This window comes from Thamnophis sirtalis, unplaced genomic scaffold, assembly GCF_051295495.1.
Source record: "Thamnophis sirtalis isolate CommonGarterSnake01/CBP01778 unplaced genomic scaffold, rThaSir2_p1.2 scaffold_2, whole genome shotgun sequence".
NCBI lineage: Eukaryota > Metazoa > Chordata > Lepidosauria > Squamata > Natricidae > Thamnophis > Thamnophis sirtalis.
In genome coordinates this window covers 69,915,073-69,933,325 of record NW_028261382.1, presented here as the reverse complement: position 1 = coordinate 69,933,325, position 18,253 = coordinate 69,915,073, and the positions used below count along the sequence as shown (strand labels likewise).

The 18,253-nt window shown below is 46.7% G+C and overlaps 1 protein-coding gene across 5 annotated transcripts in view; it reads left to right on the top strand.

Moving 5' to 3' along the window:
- LOC106546644 (tetraspanin-15) overlaps nt 1-18,253 on the top strand; it is a 49,146-nt gene that overhangs the window by 8,924 nt on the left and 21,969 nt on the right. For all 5 annotated transcript variants that reach the window (XR_015695550.1, XM_087705964.1, XM_087705965.1 and 2 more), the window contains exon 2: nt 6,869-7,054. Coding sequence is in view for 4 of the 5 variants with exons in the window: in XM_087705964.1 (XP_087562090.1) it covers nt 6,869-7,054 (186 nt within the window). In the remaining variant the exon portion in view is untranslated. The remainder of the gene's footprint in view (nt 1-6,868; nt 7,055-18,253) is intronic.

The window sequence follows — 18,253 nt, the reverse complement described above, 5'->3', positions numbered from 1 at the left end:
ATGGTAAGATCCACCCGGAAACTGCATAACCATGTAGACTGTGGGTTCTTCATCTCTGGAGGCTTTTAAGCAGAGGCTGGATGGGTCCTTCTCAAGGATAGGTTTCCCTGGACATTATAGAAGGTTGGACTAGATGATGTTTGGGGTCCCTTTCAACCCTTTGCTTCTAAAAACGTTTTGAAAAACAATATTGTTGCTTGTTTAAAGTGTCCCTAGAGGGAAGGCTTCTTCTCCTGGGGGAACCTTGGGAACAGGGGCAGAAGCTCACCTGCAGGTCTCAGTTAGTGTGGAAACCAAGTGTTAGATCAGGTACTGGAAAGGCACACAAGGCTAAAGGCAACAACAGCTCATTATTAAAGTACAAGTAAGAACAATCCAGCAAAGGTTGAGTCTGACAGCAGACCTTTTATACAGAGCTGTCAGACCCTTTGACCAATGAGATTAAATCTCTGTTCCCGCTGGGACAGAGGACCTTGGTGGAAACCACTATAGCTGAAGCAAGTATCTAACACCCCTCCCCTCTTAGATGGAATAATCCTATTGGTTACATAGTCATGCAGGTAGGCGGGTTTTTGGGTAGCTCTGCCTGACCTGCACAGTTCAATTGGAGGGTGTTCTTTGGACAGGTCGGATGGACCTGTTTGCTTCGCAGCTCCACTTGGAAGCTCCTGGAACCTTTCACAGGCTGCAGCTGGAGCTTCTAGAGCTGGTTCACTCGGAGCTTGCTGCGGGCCTGCAACACAACCAGATAAGTTTCCCGGTACCCTTGGGCTTGAGCTGCCTGTGGAAGGAGTGAGTGTTTGCTTCATTTGAGTAGGGCTTTGGCTACCTCGTGCAGGAGTTACCTCTGGTTGTCTAAGAGTGGAGTTGGAGAGGCGGCCATGGAGTTGGTCAATGTGCCTTCTCCAATTCCAACCGTCCTTGAGCTCTACAAGATAAGACTGAGGCCCGGTGATGCCTATCACCATGGCAGGAATCCACAGAGTTCCCCCGGCGTAGTTGTGGGCTAAATCCCCTATGCTAAAATTCCGAATCAGCAAGAGGATCAGTAGGATCAGCAAGAAGTTCAGGCAGCAGGCAGCGGCTCAAAGCGTTGGCATGCCCCAAAGTGGAGGCTGGTCAGTGGATGAGACGGTAGGAGTAGGCAGCTAGGAAGGTGGTCCATCTTGTCATCTGCGGTGATAATGACACTGGAATGGGTTGGTCCCCATCCAGTAAGCCTAGTAGCGATTTGTGGTCCGTAATTAGTTTGAAATCATGGCCATATAAGTACTCATGGAACCTCTTTCCTCTGGCCACTGCGGCCAAAGCCTCACAGTCCAGCTGGCTGTAGTTCCGCTCGGCAGCAGACACGGTCCTAGAGTAAAAGGCTGTGGGAGCATGGGTTCTGTTGGGCATGCAGTGGCTGAGGATGGCACCGATGCCAAACGGGGAAGTGTCACAAGTCAACTCCAGTGGCAGGGTCTTGCTATACTGAACCAGGAACGTGTCTGCCGACAGAAGTCTTTTTACCGCGGCAAATGTGGCAACCTCGGCTCTGCCCCAGGACCACTTCGCGTTCTTTGCCAGGAGACAGTGTAAGGGCTCAGCAACAGTGGATTTCTGTTTAAGAAAGACGCTGTAGAAATTAAGGAACCTGAGAAACGCCTGCAGCTTGGTTTGATTGCAAGGTATAGGGCGTCCTGGATTGCTTGAATTTTTTTGGTGGTTGGGTGAATCCCAGAGCCGTCGGTTAGGTACCCTAAGAATTCAACCCTTGGCACGTTAATTTGGCATTTTTCTTTTTTGAGATGGAGGCCTTTGTTTCTAATTCTGGTCAAAACAGTTTGTAAATGTTTGAAAAGTTGCACCTCATTTGCAGCCGATACCAAGATGTCATTGAAATAGGGGACGACTCCTGGAATCCCCTGCAAAAGCCATTCCATGATGCTTTGGAACAGTCTTGGGGTGATACTAAGTCCAAATCACAATGGTTTGGGCCTCTGCCGTAGTGCCATCTACAGGCAATTGTTGGTATGCTGCGCCATGTCCATTTTAGCGAATAATTTCCCGGGGCCTAAAAATGTAATAAATGCTGTACAATGGGTATAGGATAAGCGCTTTGTTGCAACCCTTTATTGATTGTGCATTTGTAGTCTGCACAGATGCGGACAGACCTGTCAGAATTGACAGGTGTCACTATAGGGGTCTCCCAGCATGTGTGATGAACCGGCTCTAGGATTCCCTGGCCTACGAGCTTGTCAATTTCCTGATCAATTTTGGGGCGGAGAGCGAAAGGTACTCTCCTGGGTTTTAGCCTTACGGGGGCTATATTGGGTCCAAATTAAAAGAGATTGGAGTACCCACATACTTACCCAGACCAGTGCTGAACTACGTCCTAGAACTCCTTAAAAATTACTTCGGTGCTCTTGTCTTTCAAGGTGTTGATACCGGTCACTTCTAGGCCCAGGGCTTCGAACCAGTCCAGCCTCAGGAGGCTCTCCAGGTTGCCGCTGACCACCGTCACTGGGAGCTGGCCGCTGTAGTTTTTGAATTGCACCCAGAAGGTACCTTGGCCCATGATGGGGACCCGGTTCCCCTTGTAATCGCGAAGGCGGATGTCAGGGGTGCACAGATGTTGCCTCTTCAGGCTAGGGATAGCCTGCTTGAGTGTAGACCACAGCATGATGGTCAGTGATGACCCGGTGTCGGTCTCCATCTTGTATGGAGAGCCCTCAAGGACTGTGACCTTCAGCTTTTTTTGCCACCTAGTGCGGACCTGGTCGATTTAGGCGTGGTAGGTGACTCTAGTGTTGCCCTCTGAGTGCTGTGGTGGCCTCTGCCAGGCCCCTTGGTTGGGCCTCTGCTGGCGGTTAGATCCGCTTCTTGGCTGTCAGGTAGTAGTGGGGAGTTCGCTCCGGCACACCATGGTGATGTGCCCCTTTCACTTGCAGCGCTAGCAGGTAGCATTGTGGAAACGGCAAGCTGATCTAGCATGGTATTCTCTGCAGCCAGCGCAAGGTGGGAGACGTGGTTTGAATTTTCATGCCAACTTTGTGTGGCTACTGCGCATGCGGCAGCTGTCATCTTCGCCTTTTGAGCTCTCAGCCTCTGCAGCCTCACAATGTACGGGTGTGCTCTTTCACACGTCTTGTGGAACGCTTTGGCGCTGCAGCATTTCAGTGGATTTGATGGTCAATTCTGATGCCCTGGCAATTTGTAGAGTGAGGTTAGATTTGGCGAGTAACCTCCTCTGTAAGTTAATGTCCCGCACACCACAAATAATGTGGTCAAGAATAGGTTTGTCTAATTCTTGGAATTCGCAGTACGCTGTGGTCTTTTGTAGTGCCACAACGTACTCATTAGCCTTCCTTCTGGTTCTGAATGTTAAATTCATGCCGGCGAACATGCTTAGATGGCTTGGGAGTGTAGTGGGTTCTCAGCATCTGCTGGAGCACAGACCAAGCGACCAATTGTAGCAGCATTGGCTCAGAGAAGTCTTTCGCCGTTTCCCGGCCACAGTAACTAAGGAACATGTTGTTCTTGCGGCCTTCAGAAAGGCCCATGAGGTTGTTGGCTTCGAAGAAGCAGTCGTACCTCAGCATATATGAGTCCAGTGCTCGGTGATTGAGTCATACGGAGTCGGTGGGGCGTGCATGGCCATTTTGTGTTCTGAGGGCGTTTTGAGTTTGCCAGTCAAAAATGACTGCTCAAAGCCGCACTGAGCTCCTGACTCAATGTACTTGCTGGATTGTTACACTCTTTTTGGTTCGCCTAGTTGCCTTCCAATCCCACCCTCATCGCCAGTGTTAGATTGGGTAATGGAAAGGCACACAAGGCTAAAGGCAACAACAGCTCTTTATTAAAGTACAACAAGTAAGAACAATCCAGCAAAGGTTGAGTCTGACAGCAGCCCTTTTATAGGGAGCTGTCAGACCCTTCGACCAATGAGCTTAAACCTCTGTTCCCACTGGAACAGAGGACCTTGGTGGAAACCACTATAGCTGAAGCAAGTATCTAACACCAAGAGCTGCTGTCAAGACTGTTTTTCAGGAGGTGTCTATAGGGAGAAGCCACTCTTGAAACTGCCTGGCCCCGGCCTGCTTTGAGCTACTACCAGCCACCACTAAGTTTAAACATGGGCTCCGTTCCCTCTGTGGAATTAAGATTCTATCAGGGCTGGATCTGAACTATCCAAGCTGTGCAGTCAGGAGTCTGCAATGGCCGGCTGTTGAAACTAGATCCCGTCTGATCCAGTTTTATTCCAGTTGGCAGGCCAATCCAATTCAGGCTAATTTGGTTGCTAAAAATGTATGTATGCTAATAAAACAACTCTCCAGTTCAGTTCAGATGACTAGTTTGATTCAATGGTTCAGATCAATTTGCTGCTTTGATTCAAAAACCCCATCTGATTTGAGAATTGGACCCAGTCTCCAAATGGAATATTTACACAACCCAAATGTGCGAGCCTTTGGGAGCCCTCCCTGTTGTCAGGGATTTTGGGGAGGGGGGTTGGAAAGCAATGTTTTCCTATCCCAGCCCTGATGTTGCAAATGAGTCTTTCCCAGAAATGAGTCCCTTTCTCCAGAAGCTTTGGAAGAATCAGTTTCCCTGCTATCTGCTGTCCTTACTTTGATGTTATTTACTTATTTATTATTAGCTTTTGCTCATCCTCTGAGTGGTGTGATTATTATTTCATCTGAATGTCTTAGAGCATATGTGGTTGAAAGCTGCCACACGGGGGGGGGGGGGGAGGGGGGGGGGAGGAAGACTATTACTACTAATATACCGGTAGCAGCAGCACCTGGGCCTGTGGGGGGGCTGAGGGAATGTCACCCCCAGCTGTTTTTTGTTTGTTTTTTCTGAGCAAAGCTTGTGAGAGACAGATGGCATTTACAGGATTTCTGGTGCTGTTTTTTAATAAGGCATTTGCTGCTGCTTGGTTTGAAATAACTGACCTTTAAAGCGGAATTAAACTGCTGTCCTCTCCTGTGATTTGTTGTGTGAAGAATGGATAGCTATGGCGGCCTTGCTGCTCTGGATTAGAAGGCGGTGGGTGGGTGACACTTGCTTACCAAGGCATTTCCTGCCACTCCCTGGTAGGCATGGCTGCCTCAAAGATTCTCACTCCTCAGGTCAGGGTTGTCTCGTTGTTATCTCTTGAAAAGATACCTTTGGTGGATTATTTTCATAAATTTATAGATGAATGAAACATGTTTCTAACTTCTCCATAAATTTGCAGAAATGAATATATAGTTAAAGCAAACACATTTTGATGCTGGAGTGGTTGCCAGAACTAAATTACTTTTTTGCCTTTATGAGTGGTCTTGCTCAAAGGTAGCCATTTGAGGGTAGGGTATTTCAGAAAATTGCACCATAACAAAAGCATAGAAAAAGATACATTAGGCCTTTGGTCATTATTTTCTGGTAAGAATATAAGTTTGAGAAACAATACCTGTGTTAGAGCTTGCAAGCTTGCATTCAATCCTGACAAGACCGAGTGGCTTGTGTTTTTCCCTCCCAATAATTGGCCATGTATTCCATCTCTCAGGCTGGGGGTTGAAATTATACGCCCCTCAGACAGGGTTCGCAATTTGGGAGTCCTCCTGGACCCACAGCTGACTTTAGAACATCATTTGTCGGCTGTGACCAGGGGGGCATTTGCCCAGGTTCGCCTTGTGCGCCAATTGCGTCCCTACCTGAACCGGGAGGCTCTCGCAACAGTCACTCATGCCCTTGTGACCTCAAGGCTGGACTACTGCAGTGTGCTCTACATGGGGCAGCCCTTGAAGAGCATTCGGAGACTTCAGCTTGTCCAGAATGCAGCCGCGTGAGCGATTGTGGGTGCTCCTCGGTACACCCACGTTACACCTATCCTCCGCGAGCTGCACTGGCTGCCTATTGGTCTCCGGATATGCTTCAAGGTGCTAGTCGTCACTTATAAAGCCCTTCATGGTATTGGACCTGGATACTTGAGAGACCGCCTGCTGCCAATTACCTCCCAAAGACCTATTAGATCCCACAGACTAGGCCTCCTCCGAATTCCATCTGCCGGCCAATGCCGTTTGTCGACCACCCGGAGAAGGGCCTTCTCTGTGGCTGCTCTGGCCCTCTGGAACGATCTCCCCATGGAGATCCGGACCCTCACCACCCTTCAGGCTTTCCGCAAAGCCGTCAAAACCTGGCTGTTCCGACAGGCCTGGGGCTGATGAGTTCCCACCCCCTCTCAAATTTGTGTGGCTGTTGGTTGCTTTTAAATTGTTTTTGTATTTTGTTTGTTTGCTTTTTGTTTTTTGTCTATATTATCTCTTTCCCCTTTGGTTTGTTAGCCGCCCTGAGTCCCTTCGGGAATAGGGCGGTATACAAGTGCAATAAACCTTATAACCTTATAATGAAAAGCTGCTAGATTAGTAAAATATTGGAAACATATGGAGTAGACAACTAAGAAAAAATCCTTTGATATAGGGCCATCTATTGTCCTATTTGAAAAAATAAATGTGTAAATTGAAACCAAGTGAAAAAATAAGGAAGAAAAATGCTTTTACTCTATGGAATGACTTTATAAGATATTTTAATAAAATAAGGAAAAGAGCAATCAGCTATTTATAGCTCATCATGATAAATTATGGAATATAAAATACATGCAGATGTATAGCCCTTTGGTCTGATATTCATGCATTGATTTTAACTTGTGAAATATTATTGTTTTCATATTGGAAGATTTTTTTTCCTAGTGTCAAGAAATGTGAACAGGTCACCTCTGCAGACCCTTCCTTGCCATCTCACCAACAGCTGTGTTTACTACCTGGATGGGGGCCGAGTGGAAGGTCCAGAGAGTCTTCCCTTGGCTTGGAGGGTCTAAGTTGCTTTTCCTTCCATTCCTCTGCAGATGGTCGGCCTTGTCATCTTCTGCGTGGGCATTTATGCTGAAGTGGAAAGGCAGAAGCACCGGACCCTGGAAGGGCTCTTCCTCGCCCCAGCTGTCATCCTCATCCTCCTGGGCCTCACGATCTTTGCCGTTTCTTTTATTGGCATGGTGGGATCTCTTCGAGACAACCGGACGCTGCTGAAAACCGTAAGACATTTTTCCACAATCCGGGGCCCCTTTCTTACTCTCGGCTCCTCCTTTACCTTAACGTGTCTGCCATAGTGGATGGTCTCTGGTGATAGTGCTGTAATAGCCATGGCTTTGTCCCTCTTTCCTAGAAATCTTGCAATTGGAAAAGGATGACAGCTTCTTTTCAGCAATAGCAGTTAGCAGTTAGATTTATATACTGCTTCATAGAGCTTTCAGCCCCCTCTAAGCAGTTTACAGAGTCAGCATATTGCCCCCAACAATCTGGGTCCTCATTTTACCCACCTCGGAAGGATGGAAGGCTGAGTCAACCTTGAGCCGGTGAGATTTGAACAGCCGAACTGCAGAAGTGCAGTCAGCTGAAGTAGTCTGCACTGCTGCATTTAACCACTGCGCCACCTCGGCTCAGAGCCCCTGAACTCTGGTTGCCAGCTGTTGCATGCCCCCATAAGCATCCTTCCTGGGCACTGCCATCTTGAAACATTTGCAGTCAAAAATATAAACTGCAGAACAAGCGTACAATTTTGAAAAATAAATCCCATTGTTTGGAAAATGTCACAGAGTGGATATGGGGATTATAAAAGAGTCAAAGAGGAAGGAGAAAAAAATAAGGCATCGATTACTTGATAGAAAGAAGGGCAAGAGGTCATAATTTTATATCTTTTAAAATCTTACTTTGTGTATTTTTCTTAATTATATTTTTATTTTAAAGTTCTAATAAAATTATTGTAAGGAGAGAGCGAGAACTCTTGTTAGGAAACAAGAGTATCTCGGGAAAAGCTATTCTGAAAGAAATAAGCTGGTTAAATGCTCACTAAGCTCGACAAATGTGAGGCTCTGCTTGTTGCAGGACATAGAACAATGGGATTAGAAGGTGGGACCTTGGAGGTCTTCTAAATCAACCCACTTCTCGAGTAGAAGATTCTATGCCATTCCAGACAAATAGCTGTCCAGTCTCTTCTCAAAAACTCCACTGATGGAGCACCCACAACTTCTGGAGGCAACTTCTGTTCCACTGATTAATTGTTCTCCCTGTCAAGAAATTTCTCCCCAGTTCTAGGTGGGATCTCTCTTTATGAACTTCCACCTCTTTTGCTCTCTGGTACTTGGCGAACGGGTTGACCCCTTCTTCTCTTACCTCTGCTGGAAGACAGCTATTGTATCTCCTCTAGATCTTCTCTTTGGTAGACTGGATATATCATACAAAGAGGACACATATGAGGACACGAAGGAGGACAAATGGAGATTCTCAGTCATCCAGGTCATGGCTATCCCAAAGGTGCTTTTTCAGGAGGCAACTGGACTTTCTGTTTTTTCTTCAAAGATGTTTCACTTCTCATCCAAGAAGCTTCTTCAGCTCTGACTGAACATCCCACCATCCCGTCAGAGCTGAAGAAGCTTCTGGGATGAGAAGCGAAACATCTTCAAAGAAAAACCAGAAAGTCCAGTTATCTCTTGATAAAGCACCTTTGGGACGAAGGAGGACACAATCCTCCCTTTGCTGGCCATCTAGTGGATCTGTTCAGGGAGGCTCACCGTTCCTAATGCAGGGAACTTGCTTTGGCTCTGGGATGCTTGATGCCCCAACAGAATCCTCCTTCTGGGCCAGCTACCAGGTAGGGGGATTCATGAAGAATAAACAAGCAAGAATATGCCACTTGGGCAGGAGGGTAAAGCATGTTTCTATGGAACATTTTGATTTTACTTTAGCTATGAGAGTGATGCGTGATATGTGTGTATGTGCAGCAAAGCATGGGAAAAGGAAGTTCCTGCTCACTGCATGGCTGTACAGCTGCTGCTGCTGCTGCTAGAAACAATAATGCCAGCCTGCCTGCAGGGAGTCTTATGCATCACATCTATCCTCCAAGAACTATTCTTTGCCCATCATTTACAGCAGACTCACAGAACTGCCTGTAGGGCAGGCTGCAAAATTCTTCCTCATAACTTTTACCAAATGTGTCAGATTGCAGCAGCTGCTCCACCCCAAGTATTTGGGCTAGCCAGCCAACTCCTCCTCTCTGAAGCCACATTGCTCCTTGCTTTCCTGAGAAAGAAACTGAAATACCCCCCCCCCCCACCATTTTGCAGCCAACCAATTGTGCTTGCAAGGAATGAAAGCCTCCCCAGCCTCCTATTGTCCTCTCTTGCCTCTCTGCCTGAATTAACAAGCAGACAAAAGACGCAGCAGATGGAAGGCAGCCATTGCTACCCCCCCAACCCCCCATGCTTTGTGCTGCCTTCAGGCATTCTGAACACCTGCCCACCTCCTGAGGCTTCTCTGCTTTGGGGAGCAGCAAGGAACAAAGGCAACCCTGAAGAGCTCCCCACTCCCATGAAGCAAAGAAGACCAGGCCTCCCAGAAGGCAGGGCAGGAAGAGGCAGGGCCACGCTGGCCATTTCTGTTCTGAAGGAGCCCTTGCAAGGCTTTGGCTCCTTTTCCAGGGGGCTCCAGTAAAAGTCTCCTCCCCTCCCCCAGTAGCCCAGGAAGAGAAAGGATGCACGCGCACACGCACACACACACACACACTTCATGTTTGTGGCAGAAAACATTAGCAGAGAGGAGGCTCCCCACTCACCCCTTCTGGGAGTTTGCAAATTGCTACCAAAGGTATTAACTCTGCTCCTGATCTGTTTTGGGTCTATAGCTCCCAGCCAGAGTAGTCTCCTTTGAAGGCAGGGATCCTAGGGCACCTCCATAAGAAACAGCTGAGGCCCCTTTGCTGCTTGGTCCTTCCCTCTGAAGCATCGTGGGCAGAAAGGCCCCTCGACCCAAAGAAAGGACCCTTCCTCCCCCCAGAAGCAGCAGCGAGTGCCAAGAGGTCTCCATGCCCTGTGTGAACTGTGTGTGCAAAGGTGCACCTGCCACTCACACAGAATTATTTCCTCCCCCCCGCCCCTGCAACCAATCCACAAAGCTGGAAAGGTTGGGGATCACTTAAACACTTTCAGCTCAAAATCTCATCATCAAACACTGAACTGATTTTGCTGGAGTTGCTTTCATGCTTTCATTCTTTTCTCCTCTGACACTCAGAGACTGAATTTCTAGCTGAATGTTCAACAGCATTGTTACATCTTTTATGTTAAGATATAAAAGGAATATTATTTTTAATGAGTTCTTGAGAAGTGCAACTGTCAGTTTATTACAATAACCCAGAAAATATAAAGTGGTTTGGCAGAGCAGGGTTGTGCTGAATTTCTCTTTTGAATTCTACGCTGCCCCTCTGCCTGGAGACATCGCCGGCAAGTGAGCCCAAGGTGAGCATCATGAAAGCAGCGGGGGTGGTGGGGGTGGTTGCTCCCTTTTATCAAGAGCAGCCCAGAATGCCTGGCCCTTTTTGTTGTCCTTCGGGAGCATCTGGTACAGTAGAAGGTAGAGACAGAATAATAGGGTTGGAAGGGATTTGGAGATATTCTAGACCAACCCCCTGCCCTTGGGAGGAGTTCCTGTACCATTCTGGACAAACAACTATCCAGTCTCTTTTTGAAAACCTCCAGAGATGGAGCATCCACAATTTCCGGCAGTAACCCATTCACTAATTGCTCTCTGACAAGGAATTTCTCCTTATTTCTAGGTTGAATGTCTCTTTAATGATCTTCCATGCATTACTTATGGTGCTTTGGAGATCAGTTGGCCTTTCTTCTCTGTGACAGCACCTCAAGTACTGGAAGATGCTGCCATTCCCTTCAATAGGGTAGACATAACCTAATTCCCTTCACCGTTCATCATATGGTTTATCCTCCCAAACCCTTTTCACTCTTTATATAGCATCAACATCTTATCATGGTGATCATAACGGGGTGCAGTATGCAAGTATGGTCTTAGAAGTGCAGTATAAAGTGATATCGCTTCAAGTGATCTTGATACTATCCCTTTGTGGATGCTGCCTAGGATTATGTTGGTGTCAGGCCTACCATCTTTAACTTCTTCCTTTTGTTGGCATCCTGACTTAAAGTGCACGTGGTGGTCTACTAACTAGGACACCAAGATCACTCTCAGAATCACTACTATTGAGCCATGCACTGCCTGTTCTACACTCATGTGTTTGGTTTCCCTTGCCTAGGTGTAAAACCTTACTTTTTGCACAACGGAATGGTATTTGGTTGGATAGGAATCAGTGTTCAAGTCTCTCAAGTTCCTTCTTGGGAGAGTGTATCTTCCAAAGCCGTGATGGCAAAATTATGGCACACGTGCCGGAAGTGCCATGCAGAGCCATCTCTCCAGGCACACCAGCTGTCGTCCATTGCTCTTCTGGGTTCTGGTCTTCATGCACCCGGGAGCCCCAGAAACCGGAAGAGCAGCCGCTCAGTGAGTATGCGCACGCCGGGAAGATGATCTTCTGGTTTCTGGCATGCTCACCGGTCACCTGGTTTTCCTGTTCTGGCACGCATATGTGTGTGAAGACCAGGTGGCAAGTGTGTATGCGTGCACCATAAACTGGAATATCATCTTCCCGGCATGCGCACCAGATGGCTGCTCTTCTGGTTTCCGGCATGCACGTGCGCGCATATTATGTATTAATAAGTTCATCTAACGTCTTATCTTTGTTTTCTGTATTTTCATTCTCTTCTTTAATTTCTGGGACTCCAACCCCATCATCTTTTTCTGTGATACCCCACAGTCTGTCTACTTTCTTATCAAATCTCTCAAGTCCTTCTGAGATGTTTAGAAGTCTAGCCAAAATATTTTTGATTATCAAGTTTTCTTCATCTGAGTATTGATCCATTTTTCAAAGTAAAAAGAAATATAAAGAAAAAGAAAAAGAGGAATTTGATAATTGCTGCCACTCTAGCCTGTCAAAAATTTTTGAAGAATATATCTATTTTTATTTTAAATCTTATGCACAAGTTTTTTTGTGGGTATCTTTAATATAATTTTATAACAAGTAGAAGGAGAAGTTTATTAAAATAAAAAAAATAGTTTAAGCCAAAAAAAATTAAAGTAGTAAAAAGAAATAGAGGAAAAAAGATCAGTCCATTCACCTCAAGCAGAGAAACAGGAAACGTTGCAATTACTTAAATCCACAAAACATTGTTACAAGCAAGAGCAAAAAACTTCCTAAGGCAATCCATTAGGGATTAAATTCGCCGCTTTGTTCTTACTTAAAGGACTAATTTAGCTTTAAAAAAAAGTTTCTTAGGGCAATCTTCTAAAAGTAAAAAAAAAAGAACCTCACCAGATGGAACACTTTCACTTCTTCTTTCTTTCCGGAGCCGTCTCCGACTATGTCAGCCTGTTTGCCACCGGTTAGAAGCACTTCCCTTGGGTCAATCAGGGAGTTTGTGGTGTCCCTGTGACCAGCAAGGGCTTGTCTTCCCAGTCACTGTCTCTTCGGGACGGTTTAGGTTCTGCTGGACTGTCCAGGGGCAAAAGTGTCATCGGCGGACTCGGACTGTTGAGTCCGCACGATGTAACATCGCGACGGTGGCTCCTCCTCTTTCAATAATACTTTACAAACTTTAGGAATGACTCAAATATTATATATGAAAAACAAAAAGTTTCAAACCCACTTTATCAAAACAAAACTACATTAGAGCTTTCTTTCAATTACATAGGTCAAACTTGCAAAAATGCATCCTACTTCCAATTAACTCATTAAATTTAAGCCATTCCCTTAGAATAAAACCTTTTTCTTCTCTGTGATATCTGTCACGTTTATTTTCCTCAAGGAATTCTCAACCTTGTTAATATCCCAGAAGAAAAAGTCCCAGAATTCTTCTGTTGATTTGCTTGGAGGTCTTCTTCATAGAATAAAATCTTCTCTGAAACATTTAAGGGAGTGATGGCTAACCTTTTCGGCACCAAGTGCCCAAACCGGAACACACATTTGTGCACATCATGCATGCCAGAGCGCTGGAAAACTGAAGACCAGCTGACCGGTGAAGATGTGCTCCAGCCAACTGCTCTTCGGGTTTCTGGCACTTTGGCACTCGCAAACACCAGCTGGCTGGCATCAATGGCAGATTAAGGATCGCTGGTGCCATAAGCACTGACAAATCTTGGTGCCCCCCTCCTTTGTATATCCTATACAAATCTTCATTGTTTTTTTTTCTTTCTCAACTTTGTGGTGCTCCTTTTGGGCCTGGTGCCCTAAGCATGTGCTTAGTCTGCTTAATGGTTAATACACCACTGGTCCAGAAGAGCAGCTAGTGATGGCGCCACAGAGCCCACAAGAAGGCTCTGTGTGCCATCTCTGGCACGTGTTCCATAGGTTTGCCATCACGGCTCTATGGAATCTCTTTTTCTCAAAGAATTCTCAACTTTGTTAGTATCCATGAAAAAAATGTCTCAAACTTGTCCTCTTGAAAGTTGTGGAATTTCTTGAAACTCTTGTTTCAATTGCTCTGAGACGGCTGTATTTAAACCATTTTTCTAATAAAAATTGGTTATATTCCAAAATCGCAGTTAAGTCCCTTAAATTGTCAGATATTTGTAAAATTGCCTTAATGGTTTGATAAATTTTTACACATAATTGCCCCTCTTGCTCTTTTTTATATTAACTATATTATTTATATCTTTAGAAGCTAATCAATCTATAAAGTGAGTAATTTTCGGTAAAGAATTTTAAAAACGTCCCTAAAAATATGCTCAAATTTGACCATCCTAGCCCCCTCTTGTGGTCAAAGAATGTTTGTGTGTTTGTTTCTGGCCGATCAGAGTTGATAAAAATCAGAGAATTTCAGCCACCTCTAACCGAGCAACCTAAGGCTGCATATTATTTAAAAATAGTAAAATAAAACCACCTCATTCTATTCTTACATTTCTCCATCACAATTAAGAAGGAAAGATGCTCCACACTTCTTTATTTCAGCTTGTCTCCAGCAACCCTCTTTCTTGTTGTTTAACAATAAAGAAGACTCAAAAATGGTGCAGAGCTTCAAAAAGGGATAACAGGCTGTGACTAAAGAGACCCTCTTTTAGCTAATAGAGATAATAGTTTCATAATTTAGTTAAGAAATGTTATTGCCCTTTTGACAAATAAATTCCAAAACGGCTGGTTTTTCAACAGCGAAGTGATTTCAGCCCTGCCCTGCCCTGCAGCTGAGCAGCTCTCTGGCTGCTCCAGGCACAGCTCCTGGGGCTTCTTGGAGGCCGCTGCTATGCGGGAGATCTGGTGGGGTGATTCTGGGGTTCCCCCTAACCCAGGAGAGTCATAGAAATGAAAGGAATGCCTGTTCCTCCTGTTAGTAAGTAGAAAAAAATGACGATCCAGAGAGAGAGAAGCCCCTCTGGACGTGTCAGTCATGGGACGGGTTCACGGGAGGTCCTGCTTTCACAATTTTTGAGGCCGCTTGTCATTGGAGGATGAACCAAAATCTTGGACTAGGGGTGGGCTTCCAAAGAGCAGCAAAAAAATAGGAGACGGCGGTGCTCATATGGTTTACTTTTCTTCCGGTGGGACCATAAAAGAAGCAAACGTGCATCTTCCCTCTGAAACCTTTGCACTAGCAATGCAATGGTTTCTGCCAACACAGAGCTTAACACGTGTGTGCATAAACCTTTAAAAACCAATAGATCTGGGACCACTTTGTCAGCTCATTGTCACTGTGATAAGCCTGTAGAGGCAGAGAACTAGATTCCCTTTGAGTGATTCTGCAATTACTCACTTTAACCTTAGATTTGGAACAAGCTTTTGGAATTGGGAATTGAATTAGGATGAGGGGTTTGCTTCGTTCCTCCCATCACGTTGAGAACCTGAACAGGTGGGTAATTGAAACTTTTCATTAGCTGATTTTGATTCATCTTCATTTCCTGGCCTACAAGGCGTTGTTACTGTCAGGTATTTTGCTAAATCCATCTAGCAAAAGACTGCTTGATTCATAACAGGTCCAAGGAGACAGTCCTCAGGTGGTGTGTGTGTGTTGAGCTAAGTGTGGCTCAACACATATTTGAAGCCAGTCCCTGAACAGCAACCCTCCCAAAAGGGAGCTGGAGTGTCTAGAGCCGGTTTGCTTGGAGCTCGCTGCCGGCCTGCAACACAAGTAGCTAAGTATCCCAGTGTCTTCGGGTTTGAGTTGGCTATGGAAGGAGTGACTTCATGCTCCTTTTGGGTAGGGCTTTGGCTAACTCGAGCAGGAGTTACCTCTGGCTGCCTAAGAGTGGAGTTGGAGAGGCGGCAATGGAGTTGGTCAACATACCTTCTCCAATTCCGACCGTGCTCGAGCTCTACGAGATAAGAGCAAGGCCCGGTGATGCCCATCACTGTGGCAGGAATCCACAGAGTTCCCCCGGCATAGTTGTGGGCGTAAACTGAATCCCCTATGCTAAAATTCCAAATTTTGTTTGTGGAGTCGGGGGGCGATGCGGCAGAATAGTTTGGGTGTAGCCGGTCTAAGTGGGACCTTAGCCCATGAGAAGCTCGGAGGGGCTTCTCCCTGTAGTGGCACTTGGCGTGATACGTTGAATTAAGAGATAACAGTCAATCTGTGTTTGCAAATCTCCCGGGCCCATCCTGGATAGGGCCTCTTTTGCAGATCTCACCATTCTCTCTGCCTGACCATTGGAAGCCGTATGGAATGGCGCAACCAGGGCATATCTGATTCCCTGTGCTGCTAAGAAAGTCTCGAATTGCATGGCCGTGAATTGGGGCCCGTTGTCAGAGACCAGGACATCGGACAGGCCGTGTGTGAATAAAGTCTCTGTAGTACCTTGGTGACCACTTCTGTTGTAATGGAGGTCATGAGGACTACCTCTAGCCATTTCGAGTAGGCGTCCACAACTACTAGGAATGTCTGGCCATGAACTGGACCAGCAAAATCAATGTGCAGCCTAAACCATGGTGCTTGAGGTCGCTCCCACTCCTTAGTGGGCACCTCTGGGGGAGCTGGTCTGGACTCCTGGCAGACAGCCATCCATTCTTCAATCTCCGTGTCCATGTTAGGCCACCACACGTAACTCCTGGCCAAAGACTTCATCCTGACAATTCCAGGATGCCCTACATGTAAAGCCTCTAATACTGCAACTCGCAGTTTGGGTGGAACAACGGCCCAGTCCCCCAACAGCAAACAGCCATCAATAACAGACAATTCATCTCTCTTACAATAATTTTGAAATCAGATTCAACAGGCCCCTTGGACCACCCCCTCAACACCCAGTTTTAAATTTGTTTGATGGTGGAGTCTTTTGCAGAGTGGCGGGCAACGTCATTAGACGAGATAGGACCAATCTCTAAGCAGTCAATAAGAAGGACTGTGGTCTCGGGGGTTGGGTCTGCAAGAAGTTCTGGCAGCAGGCAGCAACTCAATGCGTCAGCGTTCCCCAAAGTGGATCCTGGTTGGTGGACGAGAGGATAGGTGTAGGCCACTAGGAAAATAGTCCATCTGGTCATCCATGGCGATAATGACACAGGAGTAGGTCGGTCCCCAGCCAGCAAGCCCAGTAGCGGTTTGTGATCCGTAATTAGTTCGAAATCATGGCCGTAGAGGTACTCATGGGACCTTTTTACACCAGCCACTGCAGCCAAAGCCTCACGGTCCAGCTGGCTGTAGTTCCGCTTAGCAGCGGACAAGGTCCTTGAATAAAAGGCTGTGGGAGCCTCGGTTCTGTTGGGCATGCAGTGGCTGAGGATGGCACTGACATCAAACAGCGAAGCATCACAAGTCAACACCAGTGGCAGGTTCTGGCTGTACTGAACCAGGAACATGTCTGCCGACAGAAGTCTTTTTACCGCTGCAAATGTGGCAACCTCGGCTCTGCCCCAGGACCACTTCGCGTTCTTTGCCAGGAGACAATGTAAGGGCTCAGCAACAGTGGATTTCTGTTTAAGAAAGACGCTGTAGAAATTAAGGAGCCTGAGAAACGCCTGCAGCCTGTTTTGATTGCGAGGTGTAGGGGCGTCCTGGATTGCTTGAATCTTTTTGGTGGTTGGGTGAATCCCAGAGCCGTCGATTAGGTACCATAAGAATTCAGCCCTTGGCATGTTAATTTGGCATTTTTCTTTTTTGAGATGGAGGCCTTTGTCTCTAATTCTGGTCAAAACAGTTCGTAAACATTTGAAAAGTTGCTCCTCATTTGCAGCCGATACCAAGATGTCATTGAAATAGGGGACAACTCCTGGAATCCCCTGCAAAAGCCATTCCATGATGCTTTGGAACAGTCTTGGAGTGATGCAAACTCCAAATTGCAGGCAGTTTCATTTGAATGCCACCCCTGTGCATCACAATGGTTTGGGCCTCTGCCGTAGCGCCATCTACAGCAATTGTTGGTATGTCTGCATCATGTCCATTTTAGCGAATACTTTCCCGGGGCCTAAAGAATGTAATAAATGCTGTACAATGGGTATAGGGTAAGCGCTTTGTTGCAACACTTCATTGATTATCCATTTGTAGTCTGCGCAGATGCGGACAGACCCGTCAGAATTGACAGGTGTCACTATAGGGGTCTCCCAGCGTGCATGATCAACCGGCTCTAGGATTCTCTGGCCTACGAGCTTGTCAATTTCCCGATCAATTTTGGGGCGGAGAGCGAAAGGTACTCTCCTGGGTTTTAGCCTTGTGGGGGCTATATTGGATCCAAATTAAAAGATTTGAGTCCCCACATACTTAACCAGACCGGTGCTGAAGATGTCCTAGAACTCCTTAAAAATTACTTCGGCGCTCTTGTTTTTCAAGGAGTTGATACCGGTCACTTCTAGGCCCAGGGCTTCGAACCAGTCCAGCCTCAGGAGGCTCTGCAGGTCACCTTTGACCACTGTCATTGGGAGCTGGCTGCTGTAGTTTTTGAATTGCACCCAGAAGGTGTCTTGGCCTACGATGGGGACTCGGTTCCCTTGGTAATAGCAAAGCGGATGTCAGGGCTGCATAGATGCTGCTTCTTTAGGCTAGGGATACCCCGCTTGAGTGTAGACCATGGCATGATGGTCAGTGATGACCCCGTGTTGATCTCCATTTTGCATGGAGAGCCCTCGATGAGGACTGTGACCTTCAGCTTTTTTGGCCACCTAGTGCGGACTTTGCCAATTGAGGTGTGGTAGGTGACTCTGGTGTCGCCCTCTGAGCGCCCTGGTGGCTGTTGCCATGCCCCTTGGTTGGGCCTCTGCTGGTGGTTAGGTCAGCTTCTGGGTTGCCATGTCATCGTGCAGTGCTCGCTTCTGCAAACCTTGGCAATGTGCCCCTTTCATTCGCAGCGCTGGCAGATAGCTTCACGGAAATGGGAAACGCGGGTCAAATTTGCACGCAGGCTTGGCGTGGCTACTGCGCATG